This window comes from Lithobates pipiens, unplaced genomic scaffold, assembly GCF_037356315.1.
Source record: "Lithobates pipiens isolate NorthernLeopardFrog02 unplaced genomic scaffold, aLitPip1_a1.2 Scaffold_37, whole genome shotgun sequence".
Taxonomy (NCBI): Eukaryota; Metazoa; Chordata; class Amphibia; order Anura; family Ranidae; genus Lithobates; species Lithobates pipiens.
Genome location: NW_027507825.1, coordinates 6,668,843 through 6,684,756, shown reverse-complemented (window position 1 = coordinate 6,684,756; position 15,914 = coordinate 6,668,843). Strand labels below are relative to the sequence as shown.

Below are 15,914 nucleotides of genomic sequence, written 5' to 3'. Positions count from 1 at the left end.
GTTGCAGAGCATTCACACCGTTCTATAGATAGAGGGGAATATATCTAGATCCATGGACCTAATAATGTGGCCGCAGGGTAGATCTGGGTAGGAATCTACACTATATTGTCAAAAGTATTGGGACACCTGCCTTTATACACACACATGAACTTCAATGGCATCCCAGTCTTGGGCTGGATTCACACCTATGCATTTTTAGTGCTTTTTGCATTTTGCAGATTTTCACTACAGTCCATTTATCATGGTTTCCTATGGAACACGTTCTGTAGTACAAATGTGCAAAATGCAAAAAGCACTAAAAATGCATAGGTGTGAATCCAGCCTTTCTCCGTAGGGTTCATTATTGAGTGTGCCCGCCCTTTGCAACTATAACAGCTTCAACTCTGGGAAGGCCGTCCACAAGGTTTAGGAGATGTGTCTATGGGAATGTTTGATCATTCTTCCAGAAGAGCATTTGTGAGGTCAGGCACTGATGTTGGACGAGAAGGCCTGGCTCACAGTCTCTGTTATAATTCATCCCAAAGGTGTTCTATCGGGTTGAGGCCAGTCAAGTTCTTCGACCCCAAACTCGCTCATCCATGTCTTTATGGACCTTGCTTTGTACACTGGTCCAAATCATTTGGTAGTGTGGGGTTGTTTTTTGGGGGTTGAAATTTGCCCTTTAGTTCCAGTGAAGGGAATAACAAGACATTTTGTATGATTTCATGCTCCCAACTTTGTGGGAACAGTTTGGTGACGGCCCCTTCCTGTTCCAACATGACTGCGCACCAGTGCACAAAGCAAGGTCCATAAAGACATGGATGAGCGAGTTTGGGGTGGAGGAACTTGACTGGCCTGCACAGAGTTCTGACCTCAACCCGATAGAATACCTTTGGGATAAAGTAAAGCGGAGACTGCGAACTCTAGGGACTAAGACTGAGATGTCATTAATGATCCAAAAAGATGCGTGTAAAGGCAGGCGTCCCAATACTTTTGGTAATATAGTGTATGTTGGATGTATCATTCTCTTTCAGCAAGCACGGCCCGGCCTCGGTAAACATCCTCAGTACGGGGCGGGGAGCTCTCCCGGGTTCTGTGTACACATTTAGGTAAGTCACCTGTTGCTGGTAGTTGATGTAACCTAGAGAAGAGGATTGTGGGAGTGGCGGGTAAACACAGACCAAGGACTGTGTGAGCCGACCGGGAAGTATAGTTGGGTCGGAGCCACCAGAGGAGCCGGATAGACTTGTAGCTCTAATAATATAATAAAACACAATGACCACATGGGGGGGGGGGGGGGCAGTACATAGAGGGATGTGTAATATTTGTCCTCTGTGACAGATTTACACCCGAACGATTGTTTCATCAGAAAGGTGGAAGTCCCGTGTCTGGTAAACAGTCCCTGTAGTTCCCAGGCAGGTGTTTTCTCTGGGGAAGCTGAGCATGCGGCACACCTGTCACTTATGGAGAGTATTTACTTAGTGCCGATCGCTTCAATAAATCCTTGTTTTCACCTTCATCCTTTGTCACCTCTCACCGATGCTGATCTCCTGCAGGCCTCTTCGCAGCCACTTCCTGTCTGTGTTCTGCTTCACGTTTCAATACTCTGCCCGCCAATACAATACTCTGCCCGTCAATACAATACAATACTCTGCAATGCAATGCAATGCAATACTCTGCAATGCAATGCAATACTCTGCAATACAATACTCTCAAGGTTATCCAAAGAATTAATTAGCTAATCAAAAAAAAAAACACTAGATTCATTAAAAAATAAAAATAAAAAAAATAATCGGATAATCGTTGACTAATCGAAAAAATAATCGATAGATTAGTCGACAGACAAATTAATTGTTAGTTGCAGCTCTAGTGGACATTTTCCCCCAACCCAATCCTACCCCCAAGCGGCGGGGATCAAGAATCGGCAGGGCACCTGAGGAGTGGCAGGGATTGGGAATCGGTAGGCATCTGAGGAGTGGCAGGGATTGGGAATCGGTAGGCACCTGAGGAGTGGCAGGGATTGGGAATCGGTAGGCACCTGAGGAGTGGCAGGGATTGGGAATCGGCAGGGCACCTGAGGAGTGGCAGGGATTGGGAATCGGTAGGCACCTGAGGAGTGGCAGGGATTGGGAATCGGTAGGCACCTGAGGAGTGGCAGGGATTGGGAATCGGCAGGGCACCTGAGGAGTGGCAGGGATTGGGAATCGGTAGGCACCTGAGGAGTGGCAGGGATTGGGAATCGGTAGGCACCTGAGGAGTGGCAGGGATTGGGAATCGGTAGGCACCTGAGGAGTGGCAGGGATTGGGAATCGGCAGGGCACCTGAGGAGTGGCAGGGATTGGGAATCGGTAGGCACCTGAGGAGTGGCAGGGATTGGGAATCGGTAGGCACCTGAGGAGTGGCAGGGATTGGGAATCGGCAGGGCACCTGAGGAGTGGCAGGGATTGGGAATCGGTAGGCACCTGAGGAGTGGCAGGGATTGGGAATCGGCAGGGCACCTGAGGAGTGGCAGGGATTGGGAATCGGTAGGCACCTGAGGAGTGGCAGGGATTGGGAATCGGTAGGCACCTGAGGAGTGGCAGGGATTGGGAATCGGTAGGCATCTGTGGAGTGGCAGGGATTGGGAATCGGTAGGCATCTGTGGAGTGGCAGGGATTGGGAATCGGCAGGGCACCTGAGGAGTGGCAGGGATTGGGAATCGGCAGGGCACCTGAGGAGTGGCAGGGATTGGGAATCGGTAGGCACCTGAGGAGTGGCAGGGATTGGGAATCGGTAGGCACCTGAGGAGTGGCAGGGATTGGGAATCGGCAGGGCACCTGAGGAGTGGCAGGGATTGGGAATCGGTAGGCACCTGAGGAGTGGCAGGGATTGGGAATCGGCAGGGCACCTGAGGAGTGGCAGGGATTGGGAATCGGTAGGCACCTGAGGAGTGGCAGGGATTGGGAATCGGTAGGCACCTGAGGAGTGGCAGGGATTGGGAATCGGTAGGCATCTGAGGAGTGGCAGGGATTGGGAATCGGTAGGCACCTGAGGAGTGGCAGGGATTGGGAATCGGTAGGCACCTGAGGAGTGGCAGGGATTGGGAATCGGCAGGGCACCTGAGGAGTGGCAGGGATTGGGAATCGGTAGGCATCTGAGGAGTGGCAGGGATTGGGAATCGGTAGGCATCTGTGGAGTGGCGGGGATTGGGAATCGGTAGGCATCTGAGGAGTGGCAGGGATTGGGAATCGGCAGGGCACCTGAGGAGTGGCAGGGATTGGGAATCGGTAGGCATCTGTGGAGTGGCGGGGATTGGGAATCGGTAGGCATCTGTGGAGTGGCAGGGATTGGGAATCGGTAGGCATCTGTGGAGTGGCGGGGATTGGGAATCGGTAGGCATCTGAGGAGTGGCAGGGATTGGGAATCGGTAGGCATCTGTGGAGTGGCAGGGATTGGGAATCGGCAGGGCACCTGAGGAGTGGCAGGGATTGGGAATCGGTAGGCATCTGTGGAGTGGCAGGGATTGGGAATCGGTAGGCATCTGTGGAGTGGCGGGGATTGGGAATCGGTAGGCATCTGAGGAGTGGCAGGGATTGGGAATCGGTAGGCATCTGTGGAGTGGCAGGGATTGGGAATCGGCAGGGCACCTGAGGAGTGGCAGGGATTGGGAATCGGTAGGCATCTGTGGAGTGGCAGGGATTGGGAATCGGCAGGGCACCTGAGGAGTGGCAGGGATTGGGAATCGGTAGGCATCTGTGGAGTGGCAGGGATTGGGAATCGGCAGGGCACCTGAGGAGTGGCAGGGATTGGGAATCGGTAGGCATCTGTGGAGTGGCAGGGATTGGGAATCGGCAGGGCACCTGAGGAGTGGCAGGGATTGGGAATCGGTAGGCATCTGTGGAGTGGCAGGGATTGGGAATCGGCAGGGCACCTGAGGAGTGGCGGGGATTGGGAATCGGTAGGCATCTGTGGAGTGGCAGGGATTGGGAATCGGTAGGCATCTGTGGAGTGGCGGGGATTGGGAATCGGTAGGCATCTGTGGAGTGGCGGGGATCGGGATTCGGTGGGCATCTGAGAAGCGGCGGGGATCGGGAATCTGCGGGCATCTGAGAAGCGGTGGGGATCAGCATCCAGACATCGGCCAGAGGCTCTTCTCCTCCTCCTCGCTTTCACCGTGGGTCTCCTCCCCTCCTCCTAGGCGTCCAATAGGATAGTCTGTCCTTTCAGCCAATTGGGTTATGGGTTACGGGAGGAGGATCAGTTTTGCAGCAGCCAATATCAATTTGTTGTTGCAACACACCTGGGTGGGCTTTGGACCCAATGCTCTGCGCCCCACACCCACCCTATTTTGAAACCTAATTATTATAAGGGATGTTTACATGTTTTTTTTTTTTGATAGAAAATTACTAAGAACCCCCAAAATTTTATATATACACATATATATCATTTTTTTTTAACACACTAGAGAATAAAATGGCAGTCATTGCAATACTTTCTGTCACACTGTTTTTTGCGCAGCGGCCTTACAAGCGCACTTTTTTTGGAAAAAATTTTTTTTTTTAATTAAAAAAAATAAACAGTAAAGTTAGCCCAATTTTTTTTTATATATATTTTGAAAGATAATGTTACGCCGAGTAAATTGATACCCAACATGTCACGCTTCAAAATTGCACCCGCTTGTGGAATAGCGACAAATTTTTACCCTTAAAAATCTCCATAGGTGATGTTTAAAATTTCTACAGGTTATCACTTTTGAGTTACAGTGGAGGTCTAAGGCTAGAATTATTGCTCTCACTCTACCGATTGCGGCGATACCTCACATGTGTGGTATGAACACCATTTTCATATGCGTTCGCTTCTGCATGCAAGCTCGTCGAGACAGGGTGCTTTAAAAAAAAAAAAAATGTATTATTTATTTTACTTTTCTTTTTTTATTTTGATGCTGTCCTTTAAAAAAAAAAAAAAAAAAATTGCTTTTATTCCTATTACAAGCAATCATCCCTTGTAATAGAAAAAAAAGCATGACAGGACTTCTTTAATGTGAGATTTAGGGTCAAAAAAGACCTCAGATCTCATATTTACACTAAAATGCAATAAAAAATAAATAAAAAATAAAATTTTCATAAAAAAAAAAAAAAGAAAAAAAATTTCAGTTTTTAGAGCTATGGGCAGAAGTGATGTTTAGACGTCACTTCTGCCCTGCGGTGTCATGGAGACGGGAGCCGCTGCTGGCTTTAAATGGCGTTGGGAGAGGTGCCCACCCCCCTCCCGTCGCGTCCCGGTCATCTCCACCGCTTACCGGAGCCGTCGGTAGTGGCGGAGACCATCCTTTCCCCTCAGAGGCATGAAGTCGAGTTAAGCGAATGATGGCCCTCCATACCATTGGATGAGGGAAGTGATGGTCTTAAAGCGGAAGTCTTTTTTATTTTTATTTTTTTTTTATTTTTTATTGAAGGGAAAGTCTTTTTTTATTTTTTATTTTTGTGAAAAAAAAAAAAGTCTTTTTTTTTTTTTTTTTTGCATTTTTGTGTAAATATGAGATGTGAGGTCTTTTTGACCCCACATCTCATATTTTAGAGGTCCTGTCATGCTTTTTTTCTATTACAAGGGATGTTTACATTTCTTGTAATAGGAATAAAAGTGATCCAACATTTTTTTTTTTAAAGAGACAGTGTAAAATGAAAAAATAAAGAGTAAAATAAATTAGAAAAAAAAATAAAATAAATTTAAAGCGCCACGTCCTGACGAGCTCTCGCGCAGAAGCGAACACATACGTCAGTCGCGCCCGCATACGTAAACGGTGTTCAAACCACACATGTGAGCTATCGCCGCGATTGTTAGAGCGAGAGCAATAATTCTAGCAAAAGACCTCGTCTGTAACTTGTAACCTATAGACATTTTTAAATGTCGCCTATAGAGATTTTTAAGTTTAAAAGTTTGTTGCCTTTCTTACGAGCGGGCGCAATTTTGAAGCGTGACGTGTTGGGTATCAATTTACTCGGCATAACATTATCTTTTGCAAAAATTGCTAACGTTACTGTTTTCTTGTTTTTTTATTCAAAAATAGTGTATTTTTTCACAAAAAACTTGCGTTTGTTTTTTTTTTTCAAAAAGTTTTTTATTGAGAAAAATGAAAAAAGAACTTACAGAAGTCTTGAAAAGTAGGAATGAACACACACAGAAAGCGGATACAAAGCCCAAAGCATTTTCATCTTATTACAAAACTTATGGTACTAAGACATACAGTAACAAATGAGAATGGGAGACAGGAGTCGTGACCTTCCCTGCTGTTCAGAGTAGGATGCCTGGTATATAGGCAGAGAGTGCGAAGGGGGTATGAGACATTAGAGCGGGAGGGGCATAATGATAGGAAGGTGTGTTGTGACTGGGTCTTGGGGGCTTAATCCAGGGGGCTTAAAATACTTTTGACTATATGGGACCCCGCGAGTGGGAAGAAGGTCTGATGTTTTTCCAATCATGTAATGGACATTTGCTCCTCATTCTTGGGCCTTGTAAATAGGAAGAGTTGAACTAGGTATGTGTCCTGCATATGAAGGGTGTCGATTAAGGAAAGTGCCTAGATAGGGGTGACGGGGGAGTGTATTGGGGACCAGGTACTAAATGGGCGGGGGGGTATAAAGGGACGAAGACGGGGTCAAGGGAGGATGTTGGGGGGGGGACGTCTCTGGCTTCCCCCAATCCTCTAGGGTCCAATAGTGGACCGGAGTGTCAGGGGTAGGGATGATCTTCTGTATGGCAGGTCCTGCAAGTTATAAGGGGGGAGGGCAGGGAGGGAGGTTATATTGGAGTTCCGGGTGGAATATCTAATAGTGGGCTTTTGTTAATTTCTCTGCTACGAGGGTGAAGCCATTATATCCCTGTATTCTAGTGTCGACTGAAAGTGAGACCAGCAGGCCCATTTAGTGCTGTATTTTGTGGGGGTATCCCGTGCAATGTGGATGAGTCTTTCCATTTCAGCCACTTTATTAAGTCTGAGAAACCAGTCCTTGAGTGAATGTGCGCAATTGGAATTCCAATATAAGGGGACGCATTGTTTTGCTGCATTAATCATATGCATTGCCAACGACTTATGATATGAATGATGTGATAGGGATGTGTAGTGTAGAAGAAATTGGGCTGGGGTAAACTCAAGAGTGTATGAGGTGACCTGGGACGTAACTTGCGTTTGTAAGACCGCTGCACAAATACGGTGTGACATAAAGTATTGCAATGACCGCCATTTTATTCTCTAGGGCAGGGGTAGCTAACCTCGGCCCTCCAGCTGTGGTGAAACTACAAATCCCATCATGCCACTGCCTCTCGTGTCATGCCTGGGATTGTTAGGGTCTTGCCATGTCTCATGGGACTTGTAGTTTCAAAACAGCTGGAGGCAGTGGTGTCGGCAGGGGGGGGCATAGCTGACAGTGGCTGAAGTCCCGAGTGGGTCCTCAAAAAGCCCTGGGTCTTGCGTGGGCACGGTTCTATTATTAGCCCCGAGCGCTGCCAAGCAGGGATACCAAGCAGCACCGAGTGCTGCCGAGTGCAATAGCAGGTCCTGCCTTCTGGAGCCCGCAGCGCCTATGATGGACGTCCCACTGGTCCAATGCCGGGACCGCGGGACGTGTGACTTCTATCATTGGCGCTGCGGGCTCCAGAAGGGAGGATTTACAATGCGGTCTCCGTGCCACTGTCACAAGGTCCCGGCCCCACTCGGCACTCGGGCGGGCGAACGGCTCTACTCTCCCTCTCCTCATCATGGCTCTGGCTGTGTGATGGGCACGCCGCTGAGCTGCAGGAGGACACCCGAAGTCTGGTCAGGTAGGTCAGTGTATATCAGGTAGATCAGTGTATATCAGGTAGGTCGGTGTGTGTCAGGTAGGTCAGTGTGTTTCATGTAGGTCAGTGTATGTTAGGTTGGTCAGTGTAGGTCAGGTAGGTCAGTGTGTGTCAGGTCCGTGTAGGTCAGTGTAGGTCAGTGTGTCAGGTCAGTGTGTATCAGGTAGGTCAGTGTATGCCAGTTAGGTCAGCATGTGTCAGGTCAGTGTAGGTCAGTGTAGGTCAGGTAGGTCAGTGTGTGTCAGGTCAGTGTAGGTCAGTGTAGGTCAGGTAGGTCAGTGTGTGTCAGGTCAGTGTAGGTCAGTTTGTGTCAAGTAGGTCAGTGTAGGTCAGGTAGGTCAGCATGTGTCAGGTCAGTGTAGGTCAGTGTAGGTCAGGTAGGTCAGTGTGTGTCAGGTCAGTGTAGGTCAGTTTGTGTCAAGTAGGTCAGTGTAGGTCAGGTAGGTCAGTGTGTGTCAAGTAGGTCAGGTTGGTCAGTGTATGTCAGGTAGGTCAGTGTGGGTCAGGTCAGTGTAGGTCAGGTAGGTCAGTGTGTGTCAAGTAGGTCAGGTTGGTCAGTGTATGTCAGGTAGGTCAGGTATGTCAGTGTATGTCAGGTAGGTCAGTGTATGTCAGGTAGGTCAGTGTATGTCAGGTTGGTCAGTGTATGTCAGGTAGGTCAGTGTATGTCAGGTAGGTTAATGTATGTCAGGTTGGTCAGTGTATGTCAGGTAGGTCAGTGTATGTCAGCAGGTAGGTCAGTGTATGTCAGCAGGTTGGTCAGTGTATGTCAGGTAGGTCAGTGTATGTCAGCAGGTAGGTCAGTGTATGTCAGCAGGTTGGTCAGTGTATGTCAGGTAGGTCAGTGTATGTCAGGTAGGTCAGTGTATGTCAGGTAGGTTAATGTATGTCAGGTTGGTCAGTGTATGTCAGGCAGGTAAATGTATGTCAGGTAGGTCAGTGTATGTCAGGTAGGTAAATGTATGTCAGGTAGGTCAGTGTATGTCAGGTAGGTAAATGTATGTCAGGTAGGTCAGTGTATGTCAGGTAGGTCAGTGTATGTCAGGTAGGTCAGTGTATGTCAGCAGGTTGGTCAGTGTATGTCAGGTAGGTTAATGTATGTCAGGTAGGTCAGTGTATGTCAGGTAGGTCAGTGTATGTCAGGTAGGTCAGTGTATGTCAGGTAGGTCAGTGTATGTCAGGTAGGTTAATGTATGTCAGGTTGGTCAGTGTATGTCAGGCAGGTAAATGTATGTCAGGTAGGTCAGTGTATGTCAGGTAGGTAAATGTATGTCAGGTAGGTCAGTGTATGTCAGGTAGGTAAATGTATGTCAGGTAGGTCAGTGTATGTCAGGTAGGTCAGTGTATGTCAGCAGGTTGGTCAGTGTATGTCAGGTAGGTTAATGTATGTCAGGTAGGTCAGTGTATGTCAGGTAGGTCAGTGTATGTCAGGTAGGTCAGTGTATGTCAGCAGGTTGGTCAGTGTATGTCAGGTAGGTTAATGTATGTCAGGTAGGTCAGTGTATGTCAGGTAGGTCAGTGTATGTCAGGTAGGTCAGTGTATGTCAGCAGGTTGGTCAGTGTATGTCAGGTAGGTCAGTGTATGTCCGGTAGGTTAATGTATGTCAAGTAGGTCAGTGTGTGTCAGGTAGGTACTACCAACCCCCCGTGCGGGGCTCAGACTTTGGGCTAAAGCCCCTGATTTTTTTTGTCACCTAGCCACGCCCCTGGGTGGAGGGCCGCGGTTGCCCTCCCCTGCTCTAGGGTGTCTGAAAAAAAAAAAAATCTTTGGGGGTTCCAAGTCATTTTCTAGTGAAAAAAATAACCCCTGACTTTCCCTTGTAAACCCGGAGGGTGAAGAATAGGCCGGCCCTGAAGTGGCTCTTCATTGTTTTCTAGTTATTTTTGGCTGGGATTCTTCCTTCAATCTCAGCGATCGATGGTGATCACATGCACTTCGCATTCCTCTAAATTTAGCTCTCCTCTCCCAGGCCAAACCTGTCTGACACCCTGGGTGACGTTGCCTGGCACTGCGAGGGTTACTAGCAGCCGATGCCAGGGCTGTCCCCACAGCACTAATTACCCCGTTACATAACAATGACTTTTCTGTGCCGGCCGCCATTGTGCTGTTTTTAGCACAGAGGATCCTGGGAGCTGCTCCAGTTTATTGCCGCGTCCAGGGAAACGATCGCTGCCTCTTCCTGCGATCTGCCCTCTAATTATTAAAAACTGGCGAAGGCTGGCATTAGATTGCTCAGGGGCAACCCATTGGGTACGAGGAGCCGAGCGCCTATTGTGTGTTCTGGGTGGGGAGGATTACAGGAGCACAGGGCTGGGTCACCGTCATCCGGTATGAATGTACGGCACTTCAGGTACACAGCCAGCCCAGCACACCTTCATTCCACACACATTACTGAGCGCCAGAGGCTCGCCGCGAGGCCATGGACACCATCAGAGCGCGATGGGGTAGGAAATCCTTTACACTCTCCTCTGTCTTCCCTGCCAATGAAAAGCAAGAAATAAACTGCTATGGAAGACTATGCCGACCAATCACAGCAATGCTACAAGTGTGCAACAAAAACAATTGAGTGCCGTCTGTAATGGTTTCATTTTTTTTGCACTAACATCCAAATTTCCAGGACAAGTTTTCGGGGTGTTCCCCCCTCCCCCCCCCTTCACCTTGTTCTAAGAGTCCTACTTGGATCTTAGGAAGGGGGAGGGGAGGGGGACACCCCGAAAGCTTGTCCTGGAAATTAAATTTGGATGTCAGTGCAAGAAAATAAAAAATAAAAAAAAGACAGACGGTTCTCAATTGTTTTTTGTTGCAAGTGCACTAATCCGGCTGTACAGAGATACATTGTATGTGTGTGGATGGGGGGGAGGGGGGAGGGTCTTGCAGGTGAGAAGCTTTTTTAGGCTCCATGCACATTAGCGTTTTTTTTTTTTTTTTTAAAGCTCCTAGCAGCTAAGCAGTGTTCTCCTAGGATCCTAGGTGTCCATTCACACTACTTTATGTTATGTTCAGCGTCTAGGAGCAGAGAAATAAAACGTTTTTGTGGAGTTTCTCGGAGCATTTTTCCAGCAGAAACGCTGCTAAACACTACTGATAGCATTTTGTGAGCTTTTTTATTTTAATAAAACATTTAGCAGCGATTTTTAAAGATAAACAATTATTATTAACTATTTCAGCTATTCTGTGAGAGAAGAAAGAGCAACACACAGATCAGTGTTCTACAAATATGGTCTCTCCTCTCCCCCTCCCTCCTCTCCCCTCTCTCTCCTCTCCCCTCTCTCTCTCTCTCTCTCTCTCTCTCTCTCCTCTCCCCCTCTCTCCTCTCCCCCTCTCTCCTCTCTCTCCTCTCCCCCTCTCTCCTCTCCCCTCTCTCTCCTCTCCCCCTCTCTCTCTGTCTCTCTCTCTCTCCTCTCCCCCTCTCTCTCCTCTCCCCTCTCTCTCTCTCTCTCTCTCTCTCTCTCTCTCTCTCTCCCTCCTCTCCCCTCTCTCTCTCCTCTCCCCCTCTCTCTCCTCTCCCCCTCTCTCTCTCCTCGCCCCCTCTCTCCTCTCCCCCCCTCTCTCTCTTATCTCCCCCCTCTCTCTCTCTCCCCCCTCTCTCTCTTCTCTCCCACCTCTCTTCCCCCTCCTCTCCTCTCTCTCCTCTCCCCCATCTCTCTCCCCCCTCTTTCCTCTCCCTGTCCCCCTCTCTCTTTCCTCTCTCCATCTCCTCTCTCCCCCTCCTCTCCTCTCTCCCTCTCTCTCTCTCTCCTCTCCCCCTCTCCTCACCCCCCTCTCTCTCCCTCTCCTCTCCCCCTCTCCTCACCCCCCTCTCTCTCCCTCTCCTCTCCCCCTCTCTTCCCCCCCTCTCTTCCCCCCTCCTCTCTCTCTCTCTCTCTCCCCTCCTCTCTCTCCCCCCTCTCCTCACCACTCTCTCTCTCCTCCCCCCCTCTCTCTGTCTCACTCCCCTCCTCTCCTCACCCCTCTCTTTCTCCTCCCTCTCTCTCTCTCCCTTCTCCCCCTCTCACTCTCTTCTCTCTCTCCTCCCATCTCTCTCTCTTCTCTATCTCCCCTCCCCCTCTCTCTTTCCCCCTCTTTCTCTCCCCCTCAGAAATGGTGCCCCATCTTTAGAGTCAGTGGGAAGAATAGTGCCCCATTATTGGTATCAGTGGGAGGAATGGTGCCCCATCATTGGTGTCAGTGGGAGGAATAGTGCCCCATCATTGGTGTCAGTGGGAAGATGGTGCCCCATCATTGGTATCAGTGGGAGGAATAGTGCCCCTTCATTAGTGTCAGTGGGAGGAATGGTACCCCATCATTGGTGTCAGTGGGAGGAATAGTGCCCCTTCATTAGTGTCAGTGGGAGGAATGATGCCCCATCATTGGTGTCAGTGGGAGGAATAGTGGCCCATCATTGGTGTCAGTGGGAAGATGGTGCCCCATCATTGGTATCAGTGGGAGGAATAGTGCCCCTTCATTAGTGTCAGTGGGAGGAATGGTACCCCATCATTGGTGTCAGTGGGAGGAATAGTGCCCCTTCATTAGTGTCAGTAGGAGGAATGGTGCCCCATCATTGGTGTCAGTGGGAGGAATAGTGGCCCATCATTGGTGTCAGTAGGAGGAATAGTGTCCCATCATTGGTGTCAGTGGGAGGAATAGTGCCTCATCATTGGTGACAGTGGGAGGAATAGTGCCCCATCATTGGTGTCAGTGGGAAGAATGGTGCCTTATCGTTGGTGTCAGTGGGAAGAATGGTGCCCCATCATTGGTGTCAGTGGGAAGAATGGTGCCTTATCGTTGGTGTCAGTGGGAGGAATAGTGGCCCATCATTGGTGTCAGTGGGAAGAATGGTGCCTCATCATTGGTGACAGTGGGAGGAATAGTGCCCCATCATTGGTGTCAGTGGGAAGAATGGTGCCCCATCATTGGTGTCAGTGGGAGGAATAGTGGCCCATCATTGGTGTCAGTGGGAAGAATGGTGCCTCATCATTGGTGACAGTGGGAGGAATAGTGCCCCATCATTATTATCAGTGGGAGGAATAGTGCCCCATCATTGGTATCAGTGGGAGGAATAGTGGCCCATCATTGGTGTCAGTGGGAAGAATGGTGCCCCATCATTGGTGTCAGTGGGAAGAATGGTGCCCCATCATTGGTGTCAGTGGGAAGAATGGTGCCTTATCGTTGGTGTCAGTGGGAGGAATAGTGGCCCATCATTGGTGTCAGTGGGAAGAATGGTGCCTCATCATTGGTGACAGTGGGAGGAATAGTGCCCCATCATTGGTGTCAGTGGGAAGAATGGTGCCCCATCATTGGTGTCAGTGGGAGGAATAGTGGCCCATCATTGGTGTCAGTGGGAAGAATGGTGCCTCATCATTGGTGACAGTGGGAGGAATAGTGCCCCATCATTATTATCAGTGGGAGGAATAGTGCCCCATCATTGGTATCAGTGGGAGGAATAGTGGCCCATCATTGGTGTCAGTGGGAAGAATGGTGCCCCATCATTGGTGTCAGTGGGAAGAATGGTGCCCCATCATTGGTGTCAGTGGGAAGAATGGTGCCTTATCGTTGGTGTCAGTGGAAGGAATGATGCCCACTGTTTTAGATCATACTGACAGTGGTATTATCAATGTATCCTCTCTGCCGCAGACCGTTCTCGCCTTCTCCTTGCTTCCACATCATTGTTTTTAGCAGCTGTGGACCTCCTACCTACTCGAGTGTCCTGTACAGAGCCCTGACCTCAACCTTACAGAACACCATTGGGATGAATTGGAAATGCAATTGTAAGCCAGGTCTTTTTGGTGCCCAAAGGGTGGAACAATAACCAGGTCTTCTCATCTAACATTGGTACCTGCCCCTAATGGGTGGTCTGTGGTCCTGGATGGTGGTGAATGCTGGCTTCCTGATGTTGTTCTGAATGGTGGTAGTTGCTGGGTTGCAGTCTGGGTGATAGTTGGTGCTGGGTTTTTGTTGTTGGTGGTCCAGGGTGGTGGTAAGCCTAAGGTTCTGGTTGAGGATCCTGGCTGGTAGTGGGCTTTGCCTTCCAGTTTCTTATCCTGGATGATGGAGCTTTGTTAGGAAAGTCTTGTGAATGGTAGTAGTTCTGAAATATGGTGGTCATTGGTTTCCTGTCTGTGGTCCTGGATGGTGGTGGGTGCAGGGTTCCTGTTCCTGTATGTGGTCCTAGATGGCAGTGGGCTTTAGGTTCCTGTCAAAGACATTGTACACAATTGTGCTCTTCCAACTTTATGGTAACGGTTTTGGGAACAACCTATTCTGTTCCAGTATGACTGTGCCCCTGTGTACAAAGCCATCTCTATAAAAACAGGGATAACCAGGAGGAACTTGAGTGTCCTGCACAGAGCCCTGACCTCAATCCTACTGAACACCATTGGGATGAAACTGTTATGTGAACCAAGCCTTTTTTGGTGCCCAACGTGTGGCACATAAGCCAGGTCTTCTCATCCAACATCGGTACCTGCCCTCACTAATGGGCACAAGTTGTGGGAAACATTCCCAGTTTGACTAGTTTGGTGTGGAGGAACTTGAGCCTTGAGCTCAACCCTACTGAACACCTTTAGGATAAATTGGAACTCCGATTGTGAGCCAGGTCTTCTCATCGAACATCAGTACCAGCCCTTACAAATGATCTTTTGGCTGATTGGGCACAAATACCCACAGACACCCTCCAAAATTTTGAGGGAAGCCTTTCCAGAAGAATGGAGCCAGCTTCATAAAGACATGGTTTGACCAGTTTGGTGTGGAGGAACTGGAGCGTCCTGCACAGAGCCCAGAGCTCAACCCTACTGAACATCTTTGGCATGAGTTGGAAGGTCTTCTCATCCAACATCACCTCACAAATGGGCACAAATTCCCTCAGACACTTTCCAATCTTGTGGAAAGTTGTTCCAGAGGAGTCTAGGATGTTATAGCTGAAAAATGGGGCAACACCATATTAATGGCCATGGGAGGAGGGGGCAACACCATATTAATGGCCATGGGAGGACGGGACAACACCATATTAATGGCCGTGGGAGGAGGGGACAACACCATATTAATGGCCGTGGGAGGAGGGGACAACACCATATTAATGGCCATGGAAGGAGGGGACAACACCATATTAATGGCCGTGGGAGGAGGGGACAACACCATATTAATGGCCATGGGAGGAGGGGACAACACCATATTAATGACCATGGGAGGAGGGGACAACACCATATTAATGACCATGGGAGGAGGGGACAACACTATATTAATGGCCATGGGAGGAGGGGACAACACCGTATTAATGACCATGGGAGGAGGGGACAACACCATATTAATGGCCATGGGAGGAGGGGACAACACCATATTAATGGCCATGGGAGGAGGGGACAACACCATATTAATGGCCGTGGGAGGACGGGGACAACACCATATTAATGGCCGTGGGAGGAGGGGACAACACCATATTAATGGCCATGGAAGGAGGGGACAACACCATATTAATGGCCATGGGAGGACGGGACAACACCATATTAATGGCCATGGGAGGAGGGGATAACACCATATTAATGGCCATGGGAGGAGGGGACAACACCATATTAATGGCCATGGGAGGACGGGACAACACCATATTAATGGCCATGGGAGGAGGGGACAACACTATATTAATGGCCATGGGAGGACGGGACAACACCATATTAATGGCCATGGGAGGAGGGGACAACACCATATTAATGGCCATGGGAGGAGGGGACAACACTATATTAATGGCCATGGGAGGAGGGGACAACACCATATTAATGACCATGGGAGGAGGGGACAACACCATATTAATGGCCGTGGGAGGACGGGACAACACCATATTAATGGCCATGGGAGGAGGGGACAACACCATATTAATGACCATGGGAGGAGGGGACAACACCATATTAATGACCATGGGAGGAGGGGACAACACTATATTAATGGCCATGGGAGGAGGGGACAACACCATATTAATGGCCGTGGGAGGAGGGGACAACACCATATTAATGGCCGTGGGAGGAGGGGGCAAAACCATTTTATTGGCCATGGGGGGAGGGGGCAACTTCATAATAATGGCTGTGGTTTTGAAATGGGTTGTCCAACAAGCTCATGTAGGTGTAATGGTCAGGTGTCCACAAATGATCAG

General features: G+C 49.2%; 1 protein-coding gene across 2 annotated transcripts in view; it reads left to right on the top strand.

Annotated features, from left to right (window-relative positions):
- The window catches only part of CLMN (calmin), a 183,606-nt gene that overhangs the window by 45,115 nt on the left and 122,577 nt on the right, over window positions 1-15,914 (top strand). Inside the window, exon 1 of one of the 2 annotated variants that reach the window (XM_077466713.1) lies at window positions 9,911-10,239. The exons of the other annotated variant lie outside the window; for it this stretch is intronic. Coding sequence (XP_077322839.1) covers window positions 10,215-10,239 — 25 coding nt within the window. The 5' untranslated portion in view covers window positions 9,911-10,214. Of the gene's footprint in view, window positions 1-9,910; window positions 10,240-15,914 lie in introns of those variants that run through there. 2 annotated transcript variants of the gene reach the window in all.